The following is a 27599-nucleotide window of genomic DNA, read 5'->3' as shown; positions in this document are numbered from 1 at the left end:
AGCACCGTGCAGGAGAGCCAGCCCAGGCGGGGTGCGCTCACACGGGCCGGCCGGAGCGGCGGGGCTGTCCGCCCCGGGGCTCGGGGCGTATGGGCGGGCCCCGGGCACGGGAAGGGGATGCAGAAGCCGGGCAGCGCTGGGGGGGGTCTCGCGGGCTGTGCCGGCGGAGGCGGGCGGTGCGCGGGGCTCGGGGCCTCCCCCGGCGGGCGGAGCCACCACCGCCCCCGCCCCGTCCCCGTCCCCCGTCGGCGGCGCGGTGCGGGGCGGGCGGCGCTCCCCGCAAGCGCAGCGGCATGAAGGAGCCGTCGTTGCCCGGCACCTCGCTGCAGCGGGCCTGCCGCCTCCTGGTCGCCTTCTGTGCCCTCCACCTCTCGGCCACGCTGCTCTACTACCTGGCGGGCAGCGCTCTGGGGCCGCCGGGCAGCCCCGAGCCGCCGCCGCGCCGCCCGCCGCCCGCCAACCTCTCCCTGCTGCTCTCCCGCCCGTCGCCGACCGCCGCCCGGGCCCGGCCCCCGCCCGCCGAGCCGCCGCCGCCGCCGGGCCCCTGCCCCGAGCCCTCCCCGCTGCTCGGTGAGTGCCGTCCCGGCAGGGTTTAGGGGGGACGGGCAGCGGCCCCCCCGCCCGGGGTGCCCGACGCCGCCCGGTCCCGGTGCGCCTGTCCCTCCGGAGCGGGCGCGGTGTGACAGCGGCGGAGGGGGATTGTGGGAGAATCCCTGGGGAGACGGTGCGCCGGGGAGCGCGGCGCGGATGCTGCCGCAGGCACGGCAGCGGCGAGCGGAGCGGAGCGGATCCCCTTCGCTGTCGGGAAGCGCTCCCACCCCGCCCGGCTAGGTTTCTTTCTGGTTGTCGTCGAAGTTGGGTAATTTCCTCTGGGAACTCTACCCAAAATGCTGCTCTTGCGCAATGCCACAGGAAAGCTGAGGAGAGCTTTTTACGCTGTGCAGGCTTTTCGAAGCCTTTCTGTGTCCGCGGACCTGCCGAGTGAGCGGCACGGGTTCAAAATGGGCTGTAAGGCAGGGTCATGAGCTCAGTTGTTATGCATCCCAGCGGCGCTTCCCCCGGACGTATTTGGTCCTGTGATGCAGTACCGTGATACGTGGCAGCCTGGCGTGTGTTTTATCTGCACTGGGACTATGCTCCCCATGGGCCTTTTCCACGACCGCTTGGGTGCTGGCATGCTGGCAGGATCTTCGCGGTTTTGCAGCCTGTTGGTGGTCTCATTTTTACTACGTGATGACCTGGAGCTGTTTTGTTCTGCTGGCTTTGTTACAAGGCAGAGTTTGGGACAAAGGGAATTTCAGATTTTTTCCTCCCTTTAAAAGGCTCTCTTACCCAACTTGATGCTTGTGACTGCTGCTCCTTGAACAGACTCTCCTGTGCTGTAGGTAGGGTTGTTACCATGACTTGCTGGCATCCCAGTTGATAGTAGCCTGGCCCCCACCTTGGGCCCTTCCTTGATCCTTCGGGTAATCTCCCTCATCCCCCGAGTCTGCCATTTTAGCATGGGTACATCTGTTACTAGAGATCACAACGGCGGAAGAGACTTCCGAGAAGCTACCTGTGGTTTTCAGTTTATGAAACCAACAGAAAAATTAATAGTTTCTCTTGGTGCTTACTGGTCAGCTGTTTATGGATCAGCGCATCTAAATTACAAATGACTGGTTTGTTATTTTAGGAAGGTGGTTTTGAGGTCACTAAAAGAAACTGTCCTGTGTTTTGTGTTGTTGTTTTTGATTCATATCTTTCACTTTTTCCCCCTACATCACTTACTTTGAAAGTGGCTGTGCAAGCCTCTCCTCAGAGAATGGATGTGGGAACCCTTTATGAGTATGGCTTTGCTTTGAATGGTCACCACTTAGTCTGATCCTGTCAGGAGTGAGTCATGTGCTTTGGAAATGCCTGGAGTTCAGAGAAATACTCTTAGTGACTTACTCCAAGATTCAAAGTGTTGGAGTTGGTTGCTGAAGGATCATTTAAGATGCTATAAATCATCTTTGTAACATCTTCAGCACAGTTCACTGAATCGGCCAAGGGCAATATGAGACTACTGGCAGTGATTACAGATGGTCAAGAGAGCTACAGGACCACAGAAGAAGTAGCTCTTTACAATACAGTAGGCAAATGTTTACTAGCTGTGTTACCTGTAGTACAGTACTTGGGTGGTGCAGTCACATGCAGCCTGGCACCGTCACAGCACCAAGATTTATAGCCAGCATGTAGGTGAGAAACTGTTTGTTCTTTTTTTTCTTTTCTTTTTTTTTCTCTCTGTTCTTTTCAGATTTCACTTGCAAACAGCATTTGTTAAACAATTGTATCATGCCTCACATGTTGGTCAAAGCTGAGTCTGCCCTGCTCAGCATCTCTTGTCTCTAAAACCACGGTGAGGAAGAGAGGGAGTGCACTTTGTGGGCATTTCTAACATGTAATTTCCCCACCCAGAACTCAAAAATACTCCTTTTTGAGCTAAAAACTCACTTATCAATATGAACATAAAAACCAGAAACCGTCCTGTGATTCCTATATTCCCAAAGCCATGGAGAAGTGCTCTGATGGGAACAGAGTTGTTGGTAGCTCCAAAAACGCCATGTCCTAATAAACCGACATTTATTGTAGAATACATAATTCTGGGGGGTTTTACTTTCCTGCCTGCCCCTCCCCCAACGTTGCTGGGAAGCCTGTGATGACTCACACAGGATATGTGTGACTGAGCTGCTCAGGGTTTTTGAATGGTAAAATAGCCAGGTACTCATTTCAGAGGCCCACGGTTTTCTTCCTAGCAGTCTTTAGAGAGTAGTTTACAATCTCTGCTGTCTGGCTCTGCAACAAATGCATTAGCTGAATGAGGTTTAATCTCTTACAAGAAGCTGCCAAATTTTAAATGTGCTTTTGTGGTTCACTTGGTATTATTTATAATTTAGAAGAATAAATCAGGACTGGAGTAATACTGTAATTCAGCTTCAAGCTGAAAGTCCTTAAATGCTATGAAATTCTCTAATACAAGGTCATATAAGCATTTTGGATTTATGCTGCAGTTTAGAGCTACATGCCAATGAGTATCTTAAACGGGGTATTGGGAAGCAGAGCCTGATTGCTGCAGTAAAATTTCAAGAATTCCGAGAAATTTTGGTTTCTCTGAGGAGCCCAAAAGCAGGCTATACCAAAATCCAGGTATTTCCTACTGGTGTCCATTCCCCAAATTGTTACATTTTTTAGGAGATGCAGAACAGTATTGCCATATTGGTTGGGTTTTTTTGTTTGTTTTGTTTTGTTTGTGGTTTTTTAATAAAAAATTGCTCTCTAGAAGTAGTATGTGTGTTGGCCTAAGCACTTTCAAAACAGTCAAATGTGTTTCTTCTACCATTTCCATGTGGTTTTTGTATTTTGGTTTTGGGGTAATTACATGCCTGATGGTTTAAGGAGGGTGTGCACAAGGGGTCAAATTCTTTGGCTGAAAGATCCCTTTCCGAGAGCTCGTTCTAAAGCAGCCAGAAGTCTGCAAAGCCGAATTTCATAGAGAGGCTTATCTGTATTTCAGGGATGTCATTTTCAAGGGCAGTTATTTTAGAGTACAGCTGTCTCCTTAACCAGTTCTAACCCCCATTTAGACACCAGGTATGGCTGGGATGGCTAACATAAAAGCTGTGCTCTTGCCCTTTTTGCCATGAGCATTTTCTGAGAAGGTTCATCCAAGTGTGCTAAATATTGCAGTCACGTCTCTCTGTCTTTATAGCTTTTCATGCCCAGATGTAAAATTAGAAAACAGATAACCCTGAACACTAGTAATAAATAGGTATTGACAGAACCAAAAAAAGGTTAATGTATGAACCAGTGAATTGTCCAAAAGATAAACCATTAGAGATGTACTCAGTTTCACTAAGGTTTGAAAACAGCTGTTTCCTGGCATACAATAGAATGGATTGGATTGGATTGGATTGGATTGGATTGGATTGGAAAGGACCTTAAAGATCATGTAATCCCTACTCCCTGGTGTGGGCATGCACACCTTTACCAGACCAGGATGTTCTCACAGTAAAGAATTTTTTCCTAACATCTAATCTAAACCTGCTGCCCTTAAAAGCCATTGCTCTTTGTTATGTCACTATCTTGTCAAAAGTCCCTCTTCAGCTTTGTTTCCTCTCTAGAGCTTTGTCCTCTTCCATCTGAACAGTCCCAGTTCTCTCAGCCTGTCTTCACAAGGAAAGTGCTCCAACCCTCTGATCATCTTGATGTCCCTCCTCTGGACTCACTCCAGCAATTCCGTGTCTTTCCTGTGCTGGACCCCAGAGCTGGATGCAGGGTTCCAGCTGGGGTCTCACCAGAGCAGAGCAGAGGGACAGAATCCCCTCCCTCCCCTGCTGCCCATGCTGCTCTGGATGCAGCCCAGGACACGTTTGGCTTTCTGGGCTGGGAGTGCTCATGGCTGGGTCATGTCCAGCTTCTTGTCAGCCAGCACCCCTAAGTCCTGCTTGGGGATCTTGGGCATACGAGGAAAAGAACTGTTTCTCCAAGATGTTGGAGATCTGGATATAAACTGATGCTTCCTACATCCATGTTAGTGAGGCGTGTTTTAAAAAAAAACAAGGATTGAAAGAAAAAAACTTTGAACAGCTTTCACTCAGGGAGGATAGGACCTATTACACAGGCTATTTTTTCAATGCACTGCTTCTGATGCCTGTGTAGTCAGTACAAGCAGGTGCTCTAAACTGTTGATGCTGAAGGTCAGCGATGAGAGTATTCTGATGCTTTGAGGTAGCCTGTAAAATCAGCAGTGATGCTTAGTGTCTGTATTACAGAAATGTTTAGAGGTTATGTGCTGCCTGAGATTGAATTAATAAATAATGTCGTTTGACATTTGACTGTATATGTGGACTTTGTGTGAGCAGAGATAGGAGATGCTTTACCACTGGCAGAATCCTAGCAGGACAAAACTGGAGCAAGAGGGTGAAAACCCAAGAGATGCTAAACCCACAGTTTTTCAGGAAGACTTCTAGTGCTGACAGTACTGGAGGGATTTGGTAGGTTGGGCATGCATGTGGTCTCGCCATCGTGTCACGTTGCACACCTTCAGTCATAGGCTCTCTTCTTGTTTGGGGAGTTTCTACCTCAAGAGTTGGAGGCCTCTGAATTTGTGGGGTCACTTGCAATGCCAGGCAGTAGAGGAAACATTTGCTTTACATGTTGTATCTCCCTTTCCTCTCTCATCTGGACCTGCCTTTTTTTAAACTGTTTTTATATAGCTGGTCTCTGCTCCTTCCTGCCTGCCTGGGTGCTGGAGGCATTGCTTTGCTCACAGGCACAAGCTGGAGTTATGCTGTGTCCCTCTACTGCCTTCTTTTAAAAAAGTAAAACAGAGACTCAGAGTAGAGAGACTCATGGAGAGGACAGGGGGAGGGGGAGATAACACATAAATCAGTTTGCTCAAATTTAAGCTTTTTTGGCTTCGAAAGAGGGTTTGAGAAACTGTTAAACTTCTCCACAGAATATGCTTAAGATGTTTGGCAAGGAGCAGATGTGTGATCTTGGCAACATCACTGACAACTCCACAGCTATCTATCTGTGTGGCTGGGAGCACATCATACCTTTGAAACTCAGGCTTTCTTGGCTGGCAGGGAGCAGCTTCTGTGAGGAGCATATCACTAGCATCCTCTCATCTTGTTAAAGTGGAGGTCAAGGAGTGCTAATTAGGCTCACAAAGTAACTCGGAAAGGTGCTGTGCTGTGCTGGAGAGCAGCTGTTCCAGGGACAAAGCACAACAGACAGAGGAGAAAAGGAAAGTTTTCTGTCTCATGCATGTAGTGTTTTATAACACACTTGTTTCTCTGCCAGCACTGATCTGAAGCAAAAGCTAGTTTCTTTGGAAATTGCGCCAAGTTTGTGTTTGGAAAGAGACAGATAACTTGCAGCTCCAAAAATGCACTTGAATGCAGAATTCAGTTAAGCTCTTTCACTTTCCTCCTCTGGTGTGGCGCATCTTAGTCTGACTTCATTCAGCAGATAGGGAATGTTGGCCCTGTCTTGAGGGCCATCCCCACCCTGAAAGGCATGGTGCTGGGGGTGTACAGTCCTCAGTAGGGAGGTGCTCTAGCAAGCAGGAGGTGCTGGGCTCCACTGCTCACTTCCTTTCCTCACCAATGGACACTACCCTCCAGCCAGCGTCCTGCAGCCACTGCTCCAGTCCCTCCTGCACACCCTTCTCTGCAGGGCAGAAGGGAGGTCTGGTTTTGGGGACAAAACCAGCCCATCCACAGCAATGCTGCAGTGATGGGGCCAAAGATTTGGGGTGTTTGGGCACATGGATGGAGCAGTGTCAGTGTTCATCTTGCTAATTTTCTGGGTTGGACAAGGTCTTGCTGCTCAGCTTGTGCCCACTGGATCTGTGTTTTCTGCAGCCCCTGCATGCAAGGACAGGTGCCTGGTGAGCCGGGTGTGGATTGCATTTGCACTGCAGGTGCTGATTTCACTGAGCAGTGTCCATGGCCAGCGGCATGGCAAACAGCCTTTCCAGCAGGCTTCCAGCTGCTGCTAAACTGCAGGCAACTCCTGGCAGTGCCCTATCCTCTGCAGATGTTTGTCTGAGAGTTGCTTTTGTCACCTCCCACAACTGGGTTGTCACTGGACTTACTTTGAGGGCAAAAGAGACAAGTTACCTGCAAACCTATCTTGCTGAATCTGGAAGTGGCCCTGTAAAGGGTTTCCACAAACCTGTGTGCTCCAGGGCAGCACATGAAGCAGCAGCCACCTCTCCAGGCATGCAATGCTCTCCTGCTGTCCTCACCTCCTGCACTCCCTGATGCCAGCAGCAGCCTGTGCTTTTGGGGTGCACAAGCCCTGGCAGAGTTTCAGCCAGACAGACACACCTCCACCCACCTGGCACACCCAGCGCTCCCCCACCTATCTGGGGAGCGCACCCCAGCCCCGGGGCAGTGCTGGAATTCAGGTGCACATGCCACAGGCAGGATGGCATGGGGCATGGGAGAGGGGCTGGGGGTATTGCCCTGTGATTTGGGGCTGCCAGTGGCAGAGATGTGCCTGAGCCTGCCACTCAGCATGGGAGGGCTCCTGTCCACACATCCCATCCTGTTGCATAGTGGGGGGTTTCTGGCTGGTGGCTGCTCAGCCTTTTTCTGACCCATGTTTGTTTGTTTGTAGTTTTCTGTTAGAGGGCCTGGAATTTAATTCTGTGGCGGGTGGGAAGAGCTAATAGCATGCAGATTGCCTGGTTCAAAGCTGCCTCAGTGAGCGTGCACTGGATTTGAGCCACCAGTGAGGACTTTGCTTCTCTCCCAGAAATACCCTCCATCAACAAGACCGTCTCCCCTTTTTTTAATTATTTTGTTTTAAAGATGTACATGCTAAAGTCAGTGCTGGGGTTTGGGTTAAGAAATTCTTTTCTCTGCCTGTAGTTGCTGAGTTAATCAGGCAGACCCAACGTTGCCAGCACATGTGATGCATCCTCATGTTTTTCAGCCTGTTTCTCTTTGCAGTTGCAGAGGCCAGACCATGTGTGAGCCTGCCCAGGATAGATGAGCCCAAGCAGCAGGCTTCCCTTACCCTGGCATAGCTAACATCTCTGGGGGTATGCAACTTCACAAGTGTAGATCAGCCAAATGAAATGTATCCCAGCCCGTGAGAGGGAATTTTGTTTTGTTTGTTTCTTTGTTTGTTTTGGGTTTGTTTTTGTTTGTTTGTTTGTTTTTTGTTGTTGTTGTTTTTTGCGGGCTTTTTTGTGACTAGGATATTTCTAGAAAAACCCAAGGAGATTTTTTTTTAAACTGCCCTAGGGGAGCAGTGGCTGCAGCCAGTTGGCCTGGGTTTCATGCCTGGACATGACTGCTTGGGAGACCCAGGTGGGCAAGGGACATGAGGGCTGCCCTGTCTCCCCACCATGAGCCTGAGGCTCGATTTGAGTCTGTCTGGTGCTATGTGACAAGCTGCTGGCACAGCTTTGAAGTTTAGCTGGTGGGAAATTATTTTCATGACCTTAAGAGGAAATAACTGCTTTGTTGAACTGGGATGCAGCTGCCAGCCTGCACTGGAACTGCCATGTGGGGCTGGGGTCCAGCCCTGCTTCACAGCCTGCTGTGGGGGGAACTTGCTCTCACATTGTCTGGGATGGAGCTGATATTGTTTTCCCCAGCCAAGGCGGGCTTGGTGTGGCTGACAAGGCCCTTCCTTCCCTTTTCTGTTGCGCCCCTGCAAAGACGGGGGTTATTTGTTTTTCGGATTTTTTTTTTCCTCTCTTGCGAGCTCTGCTTCTCTTTTCCAGTTTTTTATTTGGTGTGAGGATTGTCTGAGTGTGGCAGTGCGGGTGTGCACACGGCTCAGCGGATGGAGAGCAGCGCCCAGCTCTGAGCCAGGCTGATGGAAATGTTCTTTTCAGCTCTGTTTGGGGAGAGCCTTTTCTCAGCCGCTGCTACCTGGTTTTGCTTTCATTTCCACTAAATTAGATGTCTGAGATTGATCCTGGCTTAAAGCATGCAGGTGGATTTTGCCTGTTTTCCCAGTGAAGTTCTCAGGACAGTGACTCAGACAGCTGGATCACTTTTCAAGCCTGTCCAACAGACTAGTTTCCCTCCTTCCTGTTTCCTTCTCCTGGGGCCACACTGCCCTCCTGAAGAACGGGGTTCTCCCAGTCTGTCCTGCTTGGACCCCCCAGGCCTGCCCTTTTGTGGCAGTAGCCCTGTTTTGTATAACCTGCTCCCACCTTCTTGTATGGAGTGTGGTGTTGGCTCCTTTGCAACCCCTGTACGGATGCACGAATACACTTTTGGCTCTGCGAGACATTGCTGCCTGAGTTTTCCCACTTACAGTATTGGGAAAATGTTCCTTGGAGCCTCCCTAGATCACTCCCTTTGGTCTAGGGAAGCTAGAGCAGTCTCTAGATTTATTATAGCATCAGGCTGAGTGGATTCTGGGCTGCTTATGTGAGGGTCCTGTCATTTGGTCAGCAGGATGAGTGCTTGGAAGGCTGTGTGCTGGCAGCTTCAGATGGCAGGAGGTTTAGGTCTTGTGGCAGGCATGGCCGTTGGAAAGTGGGGATGGGAAAATCACTGGCACTGTACAACAGGCTCCTGGGGCTCCAGCACTGCTCTGCCTCTGGCTTTTTGCAAGCTTCACTTTTTGCTTTGTGTGAGAAGCTGCTTCCTGTTTATGAGCAGCATGATGGTCCCTGGCTTTTCCGGTGCACCTTCCCTGTGAGCAGAAATGCTTCTGAGGGTCAGAGGTGAGGGGCAGGAGTGGGTTGGCTTTTCTTGGTGTATCTTCCTCTTACCCTGCCTCTGCCAGCTAAAGCCTCCTTTTACAAACTCTGAAATGTTTTGATGTGATGCTGTGCTTTTGTGTTCTTTTGCAAGCTTCCTGCAGTTGCTTATTTATGTTTTCGAGGTTTTCTTTTGCTAAAAGTACTCAGTGGAGGCTCTCATGAAGCTGCTCAGTTGGAGCTTTGTGTTGCTGAACCCAACAAGCATCTGCCTACAAATGCCAGGCTGCAGTGGTGACCGGAGTTGCAAGTCCACGCAGCACTGTCATGCCTGTCTTAGAAGGGGGTCCATATACAGTGATTTCTGTGTCAGGCAGTCAGCTTGAACAGAATCAGAAAAGATTCAGATGGAGTGAATCGAGCTGGAAAGTTTACCTAGTAAACATAGATAGGGACACAGTTTTGACAGGCGGGACAGCACTTGCAGCAGACTTTGCACGTTTTCTTGCCGTTGAAGATTACGTCCAGAGTCAGCATCCTTGGGAAACAGCAGCCCTAGGGCTGCTTGCTATCCAGGTAGTCAAATTTCAGCGAAAATTATTTAAAATTAGTAGCTGGAACTGTGACTCTATTAACCATTTGGAAAGCCTGTGCGTTTACGGATTTGGCTTTAGCCTTGTCCTGCTTGGGAAGCAAACTGAAAGTGTTAATTTGCAATGGATGGTATGTTGCTGCTGCTTTGTGTAAGCCACATGGCTTTAGGAAGTTGAGTTTGTTTTAGTCACTCTGTATTTCAAAACAGCCTATTCAGCTTTTTTTTTTTCTGGTTTTGTATTTGGTTACCGTATTAACTGAGTGATTTGTGTCCAGCCTGTCTCAGAAGTGGCTGCTTTGCCAGACATGGATGGCAGTGGTGCCTGGGGACTTCTCACTGACCTACATGTTGGTTGCTTCCCTTAGGGCAGTATTTGTGAGAAGGTGTGCTGATTAAGCACACTGATTAAGCAGGAGGGTGGTGCAGTAGAATTCATTTCTCACCAAAGCCCTTCAAGACTATGAAACTGTTAAATCTCTGCCTTCTGCAGCTGTTTTTAACAATGAATATGTTTTCTGCTCCCATCTTTTCCTTGCCAATATTCCAGTCTCCATAAGGCAAGCAAGAGTGACTGCTGGCAGGATGAGTGGTCTATGTTTCGCCTTGGGGGGCTGCTGGATGCCAGCCAGCAAAAAGCTGTATGCAGTTCCAAATGCTTGTGGCTGTCCTTGCCCAGCTGAGGCTCACAAGTCACCAGTGGGAGATTTCCTCTGTAAGTTCACCTAAATGGCAGACTTTCATTTCCTCCCGCCTTACTCTGAGTGGGTTTGAGACATTAAAAGAACCTTTGTTTATTAAGCCAGAAAGCATTCTCCAGTCTGATGGGGCTTGCAGTTGCTTCTTAGGAGCAGCAACTGGGAGAAGAGTCAAGTAACTGGGAACACAGAGCCCAGCTTGTCCCAACAGGAATGGGCTTGTTTGATGGGACAGCAGCCACACCCAGTCTTTGGCAATGGACTAGGCTGGCAAGGCCCCACAAGGGATGTGTTGCTTCTCCCCTGCTGCTTCCTGCAGCATCCCACTGGCCCCTGCTGCTGGAAACCAGGTGCAAGAACGATGGGAAAATAAAGTTTCTAGACACAGATGCTCAACATAATCCCATTTGCTGGCCATGACTGGTTAGGTGAACCATTCCCAGTGCAATGCCCTCTGCTGTTTTAAAAACACAGAAGTGTAGCATCATCCTAACTCTGAGTGCCAGTCTCCTGATGGAGGTTACACTGATGGGCACAGGGACAGCTGGGCAAGTGGGTGTGCAAGTGGGTTGGGGCTAGAGGCCGTTTTGGGAAAATGCTCTCCGCCATGGTATGGAAGCAGTCCCCAAATTCAGAGGAAACAACGTACTGCCTCCTGCTGCTGCCACCTCTGGGCTCCCTGATATGATACCTGTCCCACAGGCACGAGGGTGGCTGTGCCTGGCCCCTGATCCTGTCACCACTGAGCTCCAGTCCTGGCCATTCCACTGCATGTTCCTTCATGTCCCAGTTCCTCCATTTTTTGCCTCTTCCTCCTGCTGCAGAGCACCTTCTGAGCTCTCTCTGCAAGCCACATTTAGGCTTCAGAGCAGAGAGGCTTTGGCCCTGGCTGTGCAGCTGCAGGGCAGGCAGCCCTAGGGCCCCGCTTGTGCTGTGGGGCAGAGAGGGTGCAGAACCAGGCACACGTGTCAGCAGTACAGCTGGGAGCTGCTGGGGTGCTGGGAGCATAGGCAGACTGGTCCCAGTGCTCCTGGAGTCTGAGAAAACACTTCCTTCTCCTCGTGTGAGAGGGAAACTTACCATTTAACCAGTGGAAAATGCAGCGATCAGGAGATCCCTTTGCACCCTGCCACTACGCAGGTGCTATGCAGCAAAGCTTCCCTGCTGCCTCTGGAGGTACACTGAGCATCTCTACCAGCTTGGCCAGTCTCCTCCTTGTCCTTTCCAGTGTGAGTGAGCACAGCTTAGTGAAGCAGCACAACCACAGTTGCTTCTTCTAAATAACCAGGGAGCGAGCCATGAGTCTGGAGTATTATTTCTGCTTTTTTTAGTAGTCACACGTTGTGGGATGCACAAGGTTGATTGTGATGGCCACTGCCTTTTTGAGCTCCAGAAGTCACTTGTGCCCCTTCTTAAGGGGCTCCCCCAGGGCAGTGTACCCCCTCCTTGGGGACCTGAGGGTCTCTGCAACAAATGTGAGGTGGTAGCATTTGTTGGTAGCATTGAGGTAGGACACTCAAGCACACCCAGATGGAGGAGAGGAAGGGTACTGCAGCCAAATGTTTAAGGGGTGATCCCCAGGCTGGTATTTATGGTTGATGTTTTATGCCTTATGCAGGGGTTCCTCAGCCTCTCCTGAAGAGGTTTTAGCAGGAGATGAGTGTGTGTGCCAAGTCCAGTTTGTTGACGGGCTGGTGCTGGAAGCAGGATGTGGCAGCAGGAGAGACCCTTCCTTAGGCTTTTGTGGTGAGTTGGTGCTGCAGCATCTGGAAGCAAATAGAAGGGCCAGCCTGGCTGTTCTGAAAGGGTTCTCTCTGGTGCCACCTGGACTTCTCTCTTTTAACCTGGTTTTGACACAGATTGTTTCAGTGGTTTCAAAACCTGCCACTTCTGAAACCATCTACAGAAATTGCCAAACTGAATGAAAATCTGGAAATGGGTTTTTGTAGCATTTGTAATACTTGAACTTTGAATAAATAGGAGACATGCCTTAAAGAACACTGAAAATATCTATATTAAAAAAAAAACCAAACCAGGAAAGGAATTTAATTCACTTTGCATGTGACTAGCCATAGGTGATTTTGTTGGTAGGAGAGCAGAACTATTTTTGAAGTACTTGACTCTTGGGCTGCCTGAAGTCGATGAGAGCCCAGAGGGCAGTACTTCAGGCTGGTTTTGTGGTGCACGAGCCATTGGGAGCACAGCTCTTGGTTGGCCACACAGACTGTAGGACTTGCAGGTCTCAGTGTCAGACTCCATTGAGTTCTAATACCAAGAGGCCGCAGTGTTTGTGGGTTTGCTCTGACTTGGTGGTGTGAGGTTGCTTTATGTATGGAGGGTCCAAGTTTCAATACCTCCAAGTACTGATGGGGTTGTGTTGGGACCAAAAGCTCTGTTTCTTAAAAAACAAACCCAAGCAAAACCATTATGTGTGTAAAGGATGCATGCTCAGAGAAATAGATTGTGTGTGTTAATTTGCTTTGTGTTATGCCTCTCTTCCAGTTGGTGCACTACGTGTGGAGTTTTCCCAGCCTGTAAACCTGGAAGAAGTGGCAAGAATTAACCCAATGGTCAAAGCAGGAGGTCATTTTGCTCCGAAGGACTGTATAGCACTTCAGAAGGTAGCAATAATCATTCCATTCAGGAACCGAGAGGAGCACCTGAAGTACTGGCTCTATTACCTGCACCCAATTCTCCAAAGGCAGCAACTAGATTATGGAATATATGTTATCAACCAGGTAAGGTACTAGAGACAAACTTTTATACAGCTGTCACAACAGTGCCTGTGCCCCTTAAAACAGAGGAATGGTTGCTTTACTTTGAAAAGCAGTAGGCTGGCAAGCAGGTATAAGGTTGCTTAAAAAAAGAAAAAGAAGAGAAATTTGGCTTGAATGCTTTTGATGGAAAACTCGAGATCCCCACTTCTGCTCAGAGACAATTCATTCTTAAGAACTTCTGCTTTAAAGAAACCACTTGGTGAAGAGGAAAGAATTCTTAATAACACAACCCAATTAATTATCTCTTTCCAAATGTATTTTTTTCCCCAACTGCTGCAGGAATTGCATGAAGAGATTATTAAGGTGGCAGCTTGGTATTATATTGGCCTAGTTTGATAGTAGATGTGCCATAAGTGTGTAGGATTTCAGTTTATCAGACACCTTCTGTTCAGGTTAGCACACAAAGTCAGGATGGAGAAAACAAAGTTGTGGCAGTGGGGCAGGTAAGTGGTTGTCTTCAGGGGATTAGAGAAGAAACAAGCAATCATGGGGAAGTTCATGGAGATTTTTGTTTTGGGACTTTTTCTTCTTGATATCTGGTGGCTTTCAATCTGCCTTTGAAAAAATGAAAGGCATAAAAATGCACATTTCACTCAAGACAAGCTGTCTTAATTTATAGAATAACGGTGTTTAAATAAGTGACTTGTGTTCACTCTTGGAAAGGCTTAAAATGTGCAGATGTTTGTGCAGGCTCCAGGGTGAAAGGGCAGATGAAGTTCTGAGAGCCCCAGCAGAGACCACCTTCTGGACAATTCCTCTGCGGTTTCTCTCTTGGATATGTATTTTTATCCTGTTTTCTCAGCTCAGTAAGAACTGAGATGAAATAACATGCTGCTTTAAGTGTTAACTCCTTAAACTTCTGCTGGGATCAGCTGGTGTGTTTGGGCATATCAAACACCATGAATATTTAAAGTGGTCACCCAAGAGATTAATTTCATCACGGACTTGAAAGTAGGGGGAGACTTACCCTGTGAGAGAAAACTGATACTCCATTACTACAATTTCTCTTACTTTGCTCATTTCCAGGCTGCCAGAGATCAGGACAAAAGAGATTTCTGGCGAATTAGCAATAGTTCCCCAGCACAGCAGCCAAGATGGTTCAGTGTCTTCATCTGACTCTGCTGTGGCCTGGCAGCCACACTGCTGAGGACACAAGGCATTTCTGCAACATGCAGACCGGCATGCTGTGCCCTAAAATTGAGCCCTGTAGGGAAAGCCTTCCTGTGTAATGCAAGGAGCAGCATTACAGGGCCAGCCTGCTGCCCTCCATCCTCCGGACTGGGTTTCCCTGCACGTGCAGCATTTGCCCGTGCGTGGTGCTGGTGCCACAGGGCTGGCTGGTCCACGGACCCTGCTGGTCAGGGGTGCAGGTGCTGGCAGGACGGTTCCTCCCTGCTCTGAGCATGGCTCGGAATCAAGAGTGTGGTGTGGCTTCCAGCAGTGGTCCTGTGCTGGGAACTGCTGCTTTCCAAGGCAGGTGTAGTCACCCACCAGCTGTGAGAGCTGCCTGCACGAGGTCTGGGGCATCGCTTGTGGGAGAGCAGCTGGCTCCACTGTGAAGAGCTGGCAGTGCAGCTCGGGGTGGTGTTCCAGGGTGGGGAAAGCAGTGCTGGTGTCCCTAAAGGCAGGCAGTGTCTGAAGGCGGTTGGACTCCCTGCTGCTGCTGTGATGGTGCATGCTGGCTTGCATTGCCCTGTGTTGCTGGCTGCGTCTCTTCTGTGGTCCTGTTCTCCGGCACTGGGGCTGTGTGCTTTACAGTTAACTCTCACAGAAGTTTTTGAAACAAATGCTTTTTCTCGGGTTCATCCTTTGGGCATAGTTTGAGTGAAAGTGAAATGCAGTACACAGGGTAATTATGCCCTGGCCACATCCAGCAGTTAGCAAGTGAGTAAGGTTAGCAAGTAAGACTACTTGATTTGTAAAATAAATGTTATCCTTCTGCATGCCTCTAATAAGCTGCATCTAGAAGAAGTGGAGTGGTCAGTGGTAGCAAACCAACTGGATGCATCTCACAAGGGTGACTGGGAACACTGAATAGAGAGAGATGCAGAAAATATATTAATTCTTCAAGAAGTACAGTAGGAAAAGTCTTATTTTCTGCTGTCTTGACAATTGCTTTTCTCTTTTTCTTGTCTGTCCTTCCCTTTGCATCTGCCCTCCTATTTTTTTATTTTATTTTTCCTTCTAGTGGGGAAATATTACCTTTACTTGTTAATCCTGTCTATATCAAAGCAATCACTGAAGCAAGGAGAATTACTGTGTGATCTGGTTCTTACACGCTGCCTACATGCTCTTCTGTGCTCCGCATCTCATAGAAAGAAAGAGGAGTGCTGAGCCCTGCTACTGCTGCACTGGTAATGTCAAACTTCTTCCTTTCAGCGCAATGTGTTTCTGTCACGAGTCCATTGTGTCTCCATCATGCTGTTCTTGCGTGCCTGAATGCCTCTGAGTAGGACTTGGCTGAAGTCAGGGGGATGATGTTTGTGAAATGTCCAGCATGTAACAGGAGCCAGTGGAAAATAATGTACTATGTTTCGCCTTGCACACTCCATCCCTAGAAAAACCCCAACCCAGTACCTAGAATAGCCGTTGGAGGATTTTTCAGGTAAATCTGAGATGAGGAAGGATACATGGCCAGGCACGTTCTGCCCAGTGCCCATCAATGCCACACAAGTGTTGCATTTGCAGCGTCTCCCTCAGCCTTGCTCACTCCCACCGTATTCCATGTGTTCTCCTGCACCTGTGGCCATTGCCATGCAGATGCTCAGGTCTAGAAGTTAATCTTCTCACTGCATTTCAGCCCATGAAGATGCCTGCACGGCCAGACTAAAGTTTGGGAAAGGGAAGACTTAGCCAAGTCCCTGAAAACTGGGCAGTTGTTCAGCCATTTTCCACTGGTCCCTGGTGCTATTTGCAGTGTCTTGGGAGCAGTTTTCCAGAGAGTTGTGTGTGTGTGTGTGTGTGTGTGTGTGTGTGTGGAGTGGTTGGAGCATCACTCTTATTCGCGTTACTTTGCAGGAGGTATCAGGTGTATGGGCAGAGGAGGGAATGTGCTCAGCTCCTACTTCCCCTTCCAGTGTCAAGGCAGGCAGGTTTCCGCTGTGGCTGCTCTCTCCCTGTGCCCAATGTAATTGTGCTGGGGCCTTAAAACACCCTTTGACAGGAATACCAGAGTATATCCTGAAATTCTCTATGATACTGATATTCTGGTTTTGATACTGATATACTGATATTCTAGTATTTCTCTTATGGCTCAGGAAATTTATTTCTACCTTATCAAGTCCACTGGAGGAAGGACTTTCCCATGGACATTGCATGTGTGGCTCAGGCTATCTCAGTGTATCCTTGACTTAGCTAGCAAGCTCCCACTGGAGGTGATGGCTGTCTCCTTGCTGGCCAGAAACACACATCCTCAACATTACCTCCCTGAGATCTGATAAGTGTAGGATTCAGGTGAAAGAGATGCAGCCACGTTTCATCTGCGCTGTCTGCAGGAGAAATCACAGAGCTGCCTCCTATGTAGACGTAGGAGGCAGAACAAAGTCAGAACATGTGTCTTCTTGCTGGTTTGCAACCCCTTTAGTTTGAGCAATGATTCAAAAAGCGTCAACTTTTTTCTCTCTAGGACTAATGAAAAAGGAACCCTCCTTTGGCAGGTCTGGCTGAACAAACCAGATTCAGCTGAAGTAAGGGATGGGAAGTAAAAAAGCCTGGATGTTTTTCTGCTAAGGCTGATCATTCACCTGCAGGGGCAAGCAGGAGTCAGTGTCAGACCTTGCAGGACTGAGCCAGCAATTTGTTCTGGGAGTGACAGAGAGAGTTAATTCAGAGGCAGGTGCTGGGTGCCAGCACTGAACTCAAACATAGATTAAGTTTCAGGACAAGAGAACATTGGGAAAAAGAAAATATCAAAAATATAGTTGGACTATATATTTTCTGTCTGAAAGCCTAGGAAAACATAGAGGCTATGTATAGAGCTTGACTGCATTGTCAAACTAGGAGTCCTCTGTGCACTGCCTTGCTCTTCAAGATAATACTCATCTGTCCAAGCAAATCCAAACTTACCCATTTCTTTGTGACAAATAACAGCATTCATGGGATGACAAGCTACCAGGCGGAGGTGAGGGATTGAGATTTTTTCAGTTATGCTTTTCCCACTTTCTCAAGGGTCACTGGTGGGTACTATGCTCTGTGCTGGCCTGGAAGGAAGTTTTCACAGCTCTGGTTTGTTGTTTGGTTGTTTTTCCAAAATGTTGGGGATCAGTCAAAGATTGCAGCATGCATATGAGTTAAAAAAACAAAACAAAACAAAACAAAAACCTCTTGTCATTCTTTTTTTTGTTCCACTACATTGTGTTAAAGCCCCATGTACCTTCTGGGACAGAAAACCAGCCTCCTGCCCTCAAAGCAGTCACAGCTGATAACAGCCTTGCAAAGTTTGCTGCATGAGCTACATCCTCACTATAAAGTTACTAAAAAATGTCTTGGAGAGCATTCTTTGTTTTCATGTATAGGCTGTGATTCCCTTCTTCCTAGTCTTTTGGATGCCAGAGTGTGAATCTGTGTGGCCATTTAGGAGGAGAGTGGCAATGCCTGCATTTAAGTGTTTGACCTGTGTCGTGTCCCTCTCCATGCATGGGAGCTCTAATGTGAGCTCTGCCAGGGTCCCGTGGGTGAGGTGGCAGGAAGGGTCCTGCATGCTTTTGGTGCCATACTCTCTGTGCTTTGAAGTTTTTTATTTTTTTTGGGGAGAGGTTTAAAAACACAGCTCCTCCTAGCACTGTTAATCCCCATGTGTCACCCAGAAGAGTTAGAGGCTACCCAAAGGCACAGGTTAATTACAGCTGAGCCTCTGCTGGTAACAAAATCGGTGTGAAGTGCCCTTTGCCTTGAATTTCATTAGGAAAAGAGCAGCCAAAGGGTGTGAAATGAGGCCGCACTCCTGGACTGGCCCCAGCAGTTGCTTTGAGGTGTGAGCACGTTGCACTTAGCCCCAGCACCAGGATGAGTTCCCCCTGAGAACCCTGGAGCCAAGTTTGGGTTTGGTGCCATGGGACCTGAGGAGTGCTGGGCAGCTAGGGCTGGGCAGCCCCCTTTGCTGAGGAAAGAAAATGCTCCAATCTCATGACCTTAGCTGCTTCCTCTCCCCAGTCTCTTTGTTTCACTTGCCTTCATTTTCTGTACTCGAATTTTCACTCCTCTAGCTTTATGCATGATAGTGATCGTCCACCCACCACCTCAGTATAGTGTGAACCCTTTTGTTTTGGGTGAGGGTGCTGAGAATTTGCTCAGATCCTCTTCCATGAAAGCTTACTCCTCCCTGTGAAGTAATTTATGCCCAAGGCAGGAGAGGAATGCTTTTGAAAACTTTGGTTTGACACTTGCATTTTAAAACCTACATTTGGAATACTTGGGGTGGTTTCAAGAACCTGCACTGGCTCTTCAGCAGCAGATTTATTAACCAGTCTGGATTAAACAGTTACCAAAATAATTGCTTATTAACCAGGTAAATCTGTTGCAGAGAATGTGGTGCGTTAAGCTGCTGTTCTTTGAGGACAGTATTTTGTCTATCCTTGATTTGCATCCCATGTTGGGTGTAGGTAATGCAGGGTGGGGGGACAGCTTGCACAGTGGGGGAGTTCCTTGTCTTGACACTGCTCAGAGAGTGTGGAGGATTAGAGGTAGAATGGATTTGGCAGTCTTGGTTTCCAGGCTGGCAAAAACCTTCAGTTTCTTTGGGCGATGCCCCATGAGTTTCTTTCTTCCTGCTCTGTTCCCTTGTACAGGGTTTGGGTTTGAAGCTGCTGCTGCAGAGTGGGGTCTTTGATTGGAAATCCTTACTCTCCAACCACCAGTATTTTTGGGGTTTGGGTATGATATTTTAGCTTTTCAAAAGTGCTCCGCAATTTGTGAGCCTGTACTTGTTCTCAAATCCACATGTGCTTTTGAAATGTTTTTGCCTGAAAAAGGCTGAGCAGGTTCTCCTCAGGTGCTTCATTGCCTGGGGAGGAAGTGGGGATTTTCCTGCCCTGCTCTCTGCCAGTCCTTTCATTAGCTGTGGTTGCCATGGGATGAATATGCCCTGCTGTAGTGTCAGCTCTTTTCAAGTTTTTCCCATCATGCTGAGAGCCTTCCTGATGTCATTTTCCCATTGAGACCCCCAAGACAGATAAACAGTGGTGGAAGAGCACCTAAGAAGGGGATGTGCCACCGCAGCAGTGGCACATTCCATCTCTTGAGCTGTCGCCCTTTCAGGAAGCAGCTCATGCTGGCCTGCTGTGCAGTAACCAAGGCTGTGTGCCACAGCCATGTGCCAAAGGAGGTTTGGGAGCAGGGCCCAGGGAGCATCCTGCTCCTTGGCACTCATGGCTGCTCACAGCTTGGCAGAGGGTCAGAGGTGAGTAGCAGAGCACCAGACCTTGGCTCCTGGTGCCGTCTTGTGCTTTGCAAATCAGGTCTGGCATGTGATCACACGTTGCTCAGCAGTGTCTGTGCTACAGTCTCACAGCCGTGTTGTGACAGAGCTTAGGAGGAGGGTGCTGGAATTCTGGCCACAGTGAGGTTTTGGTCCATGGTCTTTGTCATGGCTAAAGCACTGCCAGTGTTTCTCTCTGTAGCAAGAGTCCCTTCTTCCAGAGGAGCTCACCTCATTTTGCTTTTCTTTGCTGCTCCAGGAAGCTCCACCTGTTTGCCCGGTATAAGAAAATTCAATTCTTAAATGTCAGTGCATGGAGTGGGACACAGACTGCTTAATATCATATCAAACCTGCCCTCTTGGGGGCTCCCAGCAAGAGGTGGGAGCTGAGCTGGGTCCAGCTTTTCCTCAGCTGTTTTTCCTGCCGTCCAGCTTTTCCTCAGCTGTTTTTCCTACCCCCCCGGTTTGCTGCTGTCCCAGGTGTCATTGTCCCGCAGGCAGCATTTGGGGTCATGGAGGTCTGCTGTGCAAACATCCCATGGGTGCTGCAAGGGCAGTGCTCGGGCTCCAGCTCTGTCCATCGCAGGCATGTCGGCCCTCTGCAGCAGCACTGGCATATGGCAACAGGTAAGAAACTGCTAATGTCCAGCTGTCAAAGTTAAGTCACTTAACTGTTTTTATTTGTTTTTAAATTAGGATGGAGAAGAAGAATTTAACCGTGCTAAACTGCTGAATATTGGATTTGCAGAGGCCTTGAAGGAGTATGACTATGATTGCTTTGTGTTTAGTGATGTAGACCTCATTCCAATGGATGACAGGAACACCTACAAATGTTACAGCCAGCCACGACACCTCTCTGTATCCATGGATAAATTTGGATTTCGGTGAGATGCCTTTTGGAGCGGCATATTTTTTCTAATACCGCTGGCAGCCTAGCAGGGCAGGCACTGTGTTACACATCCCCGCCCACCACTGAAAGCATGGGAAAACATCTCTCCCAAAAGCCTGTCTTAACGTGCACGGCCCTGCAGGGAGCGGGTGGCTGCAGGGGAGGAAGGCAGAGAAATGCAGCTGAGCAATTTATTAAAATTCAGAGCTTCTGGAAGGTGAAACGTAGGGTGAGGAAGAGCTAAGCACGCTTCATTTTGCAGATGCCCACATATCCCCTCTTGTGTTTCAGTCTGGAAGCTGGAAGACAGCTAGTGTTTCCACCCAGTCTGAAAAGTGAGATACTCTTACACAGTGAGAATTATGTGCAGCTTTAAAAAGACTGCATCAGATACTATTTTAAGAGCAAGACAACATTTTTTTGGCTGTTTGGTTTTATGCCACTGAGAGACTTGCCCTAGTACATGAGAACAGCACAAAGTGAAATTTCTTGTAGCATACATTTGGGCTCAGCAAGCTGTTTTGATCCAAAGTGTGTCTTGCTTTTTCCTTCTGTTTTTTTGTTTTGTTTTTTTTTTCCCTGTCCCAAATCCCCAAGGAGGAGTTTAAAAGCTCATCTATGAAGTGAAGACTGTTTGTGACCCTGTGGTGGCCAGTAGTGCTAAAGTTATAGGGTCCTTACACATCTCCACTCCAGACCCAAGCCCTGCTTAGAGCAGGACTGAAACTGGCACTGCAGCAGCTGCAGTTTTTTCTTGCACTGAGATGAAATTTAAAATAGAAATGCATAGCTCTGGTTAAACCAGAGACAAATCTGTTCTAGGTCCTAGTGATCCCTGTGTAGACCCTTTCCTTATGCTCTGGGTCTGAATTTCATCTGTACTCAATCTCCTGGTGAATTGTCCCATTTCAAGTGGGAGCTGGTTGGCTTTCTTATGCAGGGTCACACTGCCAGCTCACTTCAGGGCTGCAAGCTCCCTTTTGGGGCACTGAGGAGTGTGGAGGTGAGCAGTAGAGCTGCGGGAAGAGAAAGCTCTGTGTCGTATCCAATGTCTGTCTGAGCTCCTGCTACTCCTGTGGCATTCGTATGCCTGTCCTTTGAGGGCAGTGTACTGCTAAGTAAAAGGTTGCAGCTACTTCCAGTTGCAGAATACTTCTCAGATATATTTAGGACTGAGCCCACCAGTTTCCTCTCTCTCAGCTGAGTCCAGGGTACCAAAACACATGGCTGCTTCCTGTGGCAGGAAGGTGCTTTGCAGTGGGTGCTGGCTGTGTGAGGGCTGGGTGAAGGGCAACAGCAAAACCCTTTCAGGCAGGCAGGCTACCCCTTGGATAGCACCTCTTCTCCTTTAACGTGTTCTTCTCTCTGCTCCCAGGTTGCCTTACAATCAGTATTTTGGAGGCGTGTCTGCCCTGAGCAAAGAGCAGTTCACAAAGATCAATGGGTTCCCAAACAATTACTGGGGCTGGGGTGGTGAAGATGATGACATTTATAACAGGTAAATAATTCTTCCTCCTTGGTACCCTGGGGTGCATCCCAGGTGGGATGAACATAGACCTGCTGCTCTCACCTATGGGGGTATGGGGGTACATGGGGTGTCTCCAGGCATGAGGTGGTCTATGGGCAACCTACTGGCTCAGCAAGAGCATGTTCCTGCTGGCAGCTGGCACCCCATTTCTCAGCTTCCACGATGTCATGGGTAGAGGGTCAAGTTGGAAAAGTCACACCCTGGCCCCATCCCCCTGCCACTGTTCATTCTCCCTGTAGTCTCACCAGCATCCACACCAGTGCACTGGCTGGAGCACTGTGCTTCTGGGTCTCCCAGCACTGGCTCAAAGAAGGGGATTCAGGACATGAAGGCAAGGGTGGATGAGACCTTGTCCCACGTTGCCCAATGCAGCCCAAGATTTGTTTGGGTCTGCAGCTTTGTAGCAGATGCTCTTGTTCCCAGGAGAGTTCCATTTGTCAGGCTGTAAGCAGCTCTGTATAATGCTGTGTGCCATATGAGCTTGACTGGAAGGAAGCTGAGCAAGGCTCAAAGCTGCAGGAGAGGAGAGGAGGAAGGTGTTCTCACAGGGCAGGCTGGGAAAACCAGGGCAAAAGATGAACATGGGGTTATGCTACCTTACAGTTTCACATATCCACAGCAGTCACTGAGAGAAATCATCAGGGGCTTATTTTTGGAAGCTTTTTCATGTTTCTCTGTGACAAAACCACTCCGTGATCTTTTTTCTGGGGCTTCTGAGCTCTTCTGGGCTTCAGGAAGGATGTTCCAAAAAAATAAAAGTTAAAAAATTGTACCTTCCTGAGGTTTTGAACTTCTGTTAAAAATCTAAGAGAGGGACAGGTCTCCAGTAGGGCATTCAGAGCAAGGTGGCAGTTCTTTCTTTTTGAGGAACAGAAGATGCTACACAGAAGTGAAAAGGGAGAGGCAAAGAAGAAATCAAGTACTTTTTCATCACTGATATCCATTAAAAAACTCTGCAGGTGCTTTGTAGAGAGCATGCTTGCTAACAAAGACAGGTTGTCCCTCACTTGGTAGGTCTGTGAGTCTGATGGTGTGTCTCCTTTATGCTGCTTCACTACCATTCATGCTGGTTTCCCCCAGCACTGCAGCTCTTTCACATCACAAAAAATAAGTGCTCCTCTGGATCCTATCCAGATGGGTTAAAAACTAGATGACTCCCACTCAGATTGGAGTCTACAGCCTGGAGCAGGGTTAATGTGTGTTGGGTGTTGTTTGGAGATGGAGGTGTAAATGAGGGTGTGGTGAATTATCTTGATGTTGGCAAGAGGAGGTCTCTGCTCCACACGATGGATAAGGTGTCTGTGTGGAAAAGGACTGGCTTTCCTTCCTTGTGTCGGCAAGCTTGGAGGTGCCTTAGTAATATCCCCCCTCAAAAAAAAAAAACCAAACAAACAAAACAACAACAAAAAAAAAAAAAAAAAAAAAAAAAACCCACAAAAAAAACAGGTAAAACCAGTGGTTATTTATGGACGTTGCGGCACAGCATCCCACATCCGTCGGGTGTTTAATGTACTTGCTTTCTGCAGGCTGGTGTTTAAAGGCATGGGGATATCCCGTCCGGATGCGGTCATTGGGAAGTGCAGAATGATCCGGCATTCCCGGGACAGGAAGAACGAACCCAACCCTGAGAGGTGTGTCTCACCCTGACCCACAGCAGGTTTAGGGGTGCCTCCTGCCCTTGCTGCTCTGACTGCTTGGCTTTCTCTTTGCTGGGCACAGAGGTCCAGTGTGGGAAGGCTCCTCCCTGACTGAGCTCTCTGCTCCTGCTCAATAAGCTGCCACCTTCCTCTTGCCAGTTTATTATCTGATTATAGACCTTTCCCCCAACATTGCACTGTGGCAAGAAGGCCTCTCTTTTATTTCGTAAAGGCAGAGAATTAGATTCCAAGCAATTATTTCCAGATTGTTGTTGGGGTATAAACCTCTGCTCTAATGGAGAGCTGGAAAAGGACCTTTGTGATTTAAAAGCTTGGCTGTTTCTTCCTAGCTAAAATTTGACCCCATAGGGATGCATTGACCCGCTGCTAATGCTGGCCAAATCTGGGAGTTTATGGCACTGATACTCAGGTTTTTCTTGAAACACTAGAGATGCTGCCTGAGAGGCATGTAAAAATCAGATTGTTTAAACTTAAACATTTATTTCCTTTCTTTGTTGTTTCCACCCTCTCCCCTACTTTTTTTCTTCCCCTCCTACAGGTTTGACCGAATTGCTCACACACGGGAGACCATGAATTCTGATGGCCTAAATACACTATCCTACAAGGTGTTAAGAACTGACAAGTACCCTCTGTATACAAAGATCACAGTGGATATTGGCTCCCCTAATAGCTAACATCAGAGACACAACAGAGACTTCCCTGTATTGCCCAGGATATCTGGCCTCACTAATGCATTATATGTGCTGGTTTTATAACAGTTGCAATGAACCAAAAAAAAAAAAAAAGTAGCGCGCCTCTTTTGGCATGCCAAAGTGTCTCCAAATTGTTTGGACAACTGCTTTTAAAAAAAAAATTTAAATTTCAAACTTGACTTTACACAACTTTCTAGCTCTCCATCGTTTTTTAAGTCCAGAAGCTGTACATATGAGTTGTAAATAATTACTTTGCCAGAAAATGTTGAATCTGATCTATTTGCTGCAGTACTCCCCATGTTGAGTTAATTGCTGGACTCAAATTTTTCTGATTATGGCTGTGATGTATCAACAGTTGCTGCCCATGATATTTGGTATTTTGAATGATGTGCGTGCAGGCGTTCTTTTAAATTCATTCCTGGTTTTACTTTATGAAGGACTGTAAAATGCTGCTAAAATTGTCCAAGTTTACGCTTTGCATTAGATTTTTTTAAATGGAGACAGCATAATACAACTTTTTTGTCATAGTGACCAAAACAAACATCTCCTCTATGTGCAGAGCAGGTGTTGAACAATCAAGTCTGGATTCAATGAATGTCATTATTTTATTTAGTCTCAAAGGAGGCTTTGAGTGAGTTGAGACAGTTTGCCAGAATTTGTGGGTAAGCTCACTGCATAGGGTGGGAGCTACACAGATGACCTCTCTAAAAACCACTGGCCTCAGATAACCCTACTTCTGGATAGGATAGAGATTATTTGCTTCAGCACAACACCACCTGGGATTCTTTTGTGGGCTGGAGGAGTTCAGAGAGGGGTGGGTTTGTGGTGTTGATTTGTTTTGGTTTTTTTTCCCCATTAAATAAAGATTAATTTAATTGCACAAATATGGCCTTAAAATTTGCTAACACTTGTTAGCAGCGGTAGGAAGTTACCATGCTATTTAAGCATTGTCTGAAGCTTCCTGAAACCAAAATTTTCTCTTACAAGGGTGTGCATAAAACTTGAAATATTTTATTACTTTTGTTGTTGTTGTAACACTTTAATACCTTTTAAAAGTAATTTGTGTATCATAAGCAGTATATTTAATACCAGATTAAAGTAGGGTGCAGTATAATAGGATACGATTCAAAGCCTCCTTTATCTTTAGACTAGTAGGCCTTTTATGTGCGTCATTATATATAAGCCATGTATTTTGTTTGCTCTGCGTATTTGTCTATTAAATCTCCTGCAGTGCTGAGATATTCACAGCAGGGCCGACATCCAAATGATTTTTCTTTGCCTAAAGACTGTTTGCAATGTGTGTCCTGTATCTGGAACCTCCCTTCTGATTGTCTCAGGCTTGAGGGCCATGCACATTCTGCAGTACTATTTTCTGTCAGTGCACCAGGACGCCGCCTGTACAGACCCTGCTTTTCCTCCTCTTGACTGTGTGTGAAAGCCTCAAGTGCTGACACCTAGGGAGCTGGTTTAAGTGATTTAAAGCTCTTAGCCAGAACTGAGAACTGAATTCTTTCTGGTGAGTACTTTGCCACCAGCTCTTATCACAGTGATTTGCACTTCCTTGGCCTGTGCTGAAGTTTGTTAAAATCAGGGACACTTCTACTGGGGATCATCTTCAGCACTGCCTTTTTTTTAATTTCTTTTTTTTTTTTTTCCCAATTTGGTTTAGTTTGTTTTTTTTGTTACATTTTTTGAGACCGGAAGGTTTTGCTGAACCCTTGCACTGCAGGGGTGGGATCCTGCAGGGACCAGGGAACCGTGTGTTTCTTCTTAGGCCAGCAGTGGCTCACAGGATGCATAGAGACTTTACCAGATGCCTTTTCAGTCCCACTTTGGAAAAACCTTCACCTTCTTTGGTTCAAAGCTCTTTCTGGCTAGACTTGCTGCTCCAGTAATGGTGGGAGCTGAGGAAAGATTGGGTTTGCATGGAGCAGGAGCAAAGTACAAGGAAGGAGGCTTGTGGTTAAGAGCTTATCCTTTGTGCTTATCATTGCATTTAAAAAAAAAAATATGGCAGATCAGGCTCCAGGTCTTAAAGATGCGAGGGAGTAAAAGAAGATGTGTTTTACAAAATGCAGGTCAAATGTCTCCCTGTAAAACATTGTCATGAGTGGAGATTGTAATGGAGGCACAAGAGAAGACTATTTTTAATTTTTATTTTCAAAGCTGCCTTAGAAGGAGGGCCTCACTCCCACAGCTAGCACAGATAACCAAAAATTATTAAGGCTGCACTTGAAAATGCCATGTCTTTGCAGAGAGCACCTCAGTTTTGTGCTGAGCCTTTTGTAATCAGAAAAGATTCAAGCCAAAGATTATTTGAGCCAAGTTGAAGAGTCAGGACCTTCAGCTGTAGTGCTGCCTGCTACCAGGCATGTGGGAGAGATGCTGGCAGCATCCTTGCAGTGAGTTCTTTGACGGTTAGAAAAAAAGTTACTGCAATAACTCATTGTTTGGCTGTATGCAGAAATTATTCAGTGTCGTGGAGGTGAGATGAGCACTTGTTTCTGGCTGTTGAGATCAAAGGTTTCTACAACATGTGCCTTGAAAGAGGGAAGAAGTGGAAACTGGAAAATCAGGAAATCTGAAAACCCTTTTCAAGAGAGAGATACTAGCAGTGCAAGAAGCTGCTGCATAGTTTCTCTTCCGCTGCTAAAGCCACAAGCCATGTAAAGAACTGAAGCCACCTCTTGTAGCTCATGTTGCCCTTTGGTGCTGACCTGTGATTTCTAAATCTCATTGTCTCTTTGTAAACTGTATCAGTGAAACTCATTAAATGCTCTTGACTTGACCTGGCCATGAAATTTCTCTCCCTGGGATTTTCAGGGGCCACATCTACAAATACTCATGTTGGACACAAGCCAATTCCAACTGTGTCCTATGGTGGGTGGTGTTTTTTCCTCTCCCCTACTGGTGGAAACACTCAAAGTGATACTGATTGTAAATAATGGTTGAAACCTGGAAAAAAAAACCAGCTTCAAAGGAAACGCTAATGCTTGGATTCTTTGGAATGACTGACTGCTTGTTAGCATGAGGGAGGGTTCTGGTGTGCTGCTTTTCTCCAGGACTCGTATGCTGGACTGCTTTTACTGGGGTTTCCTGTAGATGGTTTTGCTTATGCACTCTTACCATTTATATACCAAGGGATGTATAA

The 27599-nt window shown here is 47.5% G+C and overlaps 1 protein-coding gene across 1 annotated transcript; it reads left to right on the top strand.

The window, feature by feature from the left end:
* The first annotated feature begins 293 nt into the window (after nucleotides 1-293).
* Nucleotides 294-27599, top strand: B4GALT1 (beta-1,4-galactosyltransferase 1). The gene is made up of 6 exons (XM_062513110.1): nucleotides 294-570; nucleotides 12992-13227; nucleotides 20378-20565; nucleotides 21946-22068; nucleotides 23625-23729; nucleotides 24295-27599. The coding sequence occupies exons 1-6, from the start codon at nucleotides 294-296 to the stop codon at nucleotides 24428-24430; spliced, it is 1065 nt and encodes a 354-aa protein (XP_062369094.1). The 3' UTR covers nucleotides 24431-27599.

This window comes from Cinclus cinclus, chromosome Z (genome assembly GCF_963662255.1).
Source record: "Cinclus cinclus chromosome Z, bCinCin1.1, whole genome shotgun sequence".
NCBI classification, from domain to species: Eukaryota; Metazoa; Chordata; class Aves; order Passeriformes; family Cinclidae; genus Cinclus; species Cinclus cinclus.
The sequence above is the reverse complement of the archived record's forward strand: the minus strand, read 5'-3'. Positions and strand labels throughout refer to the sequence as shown.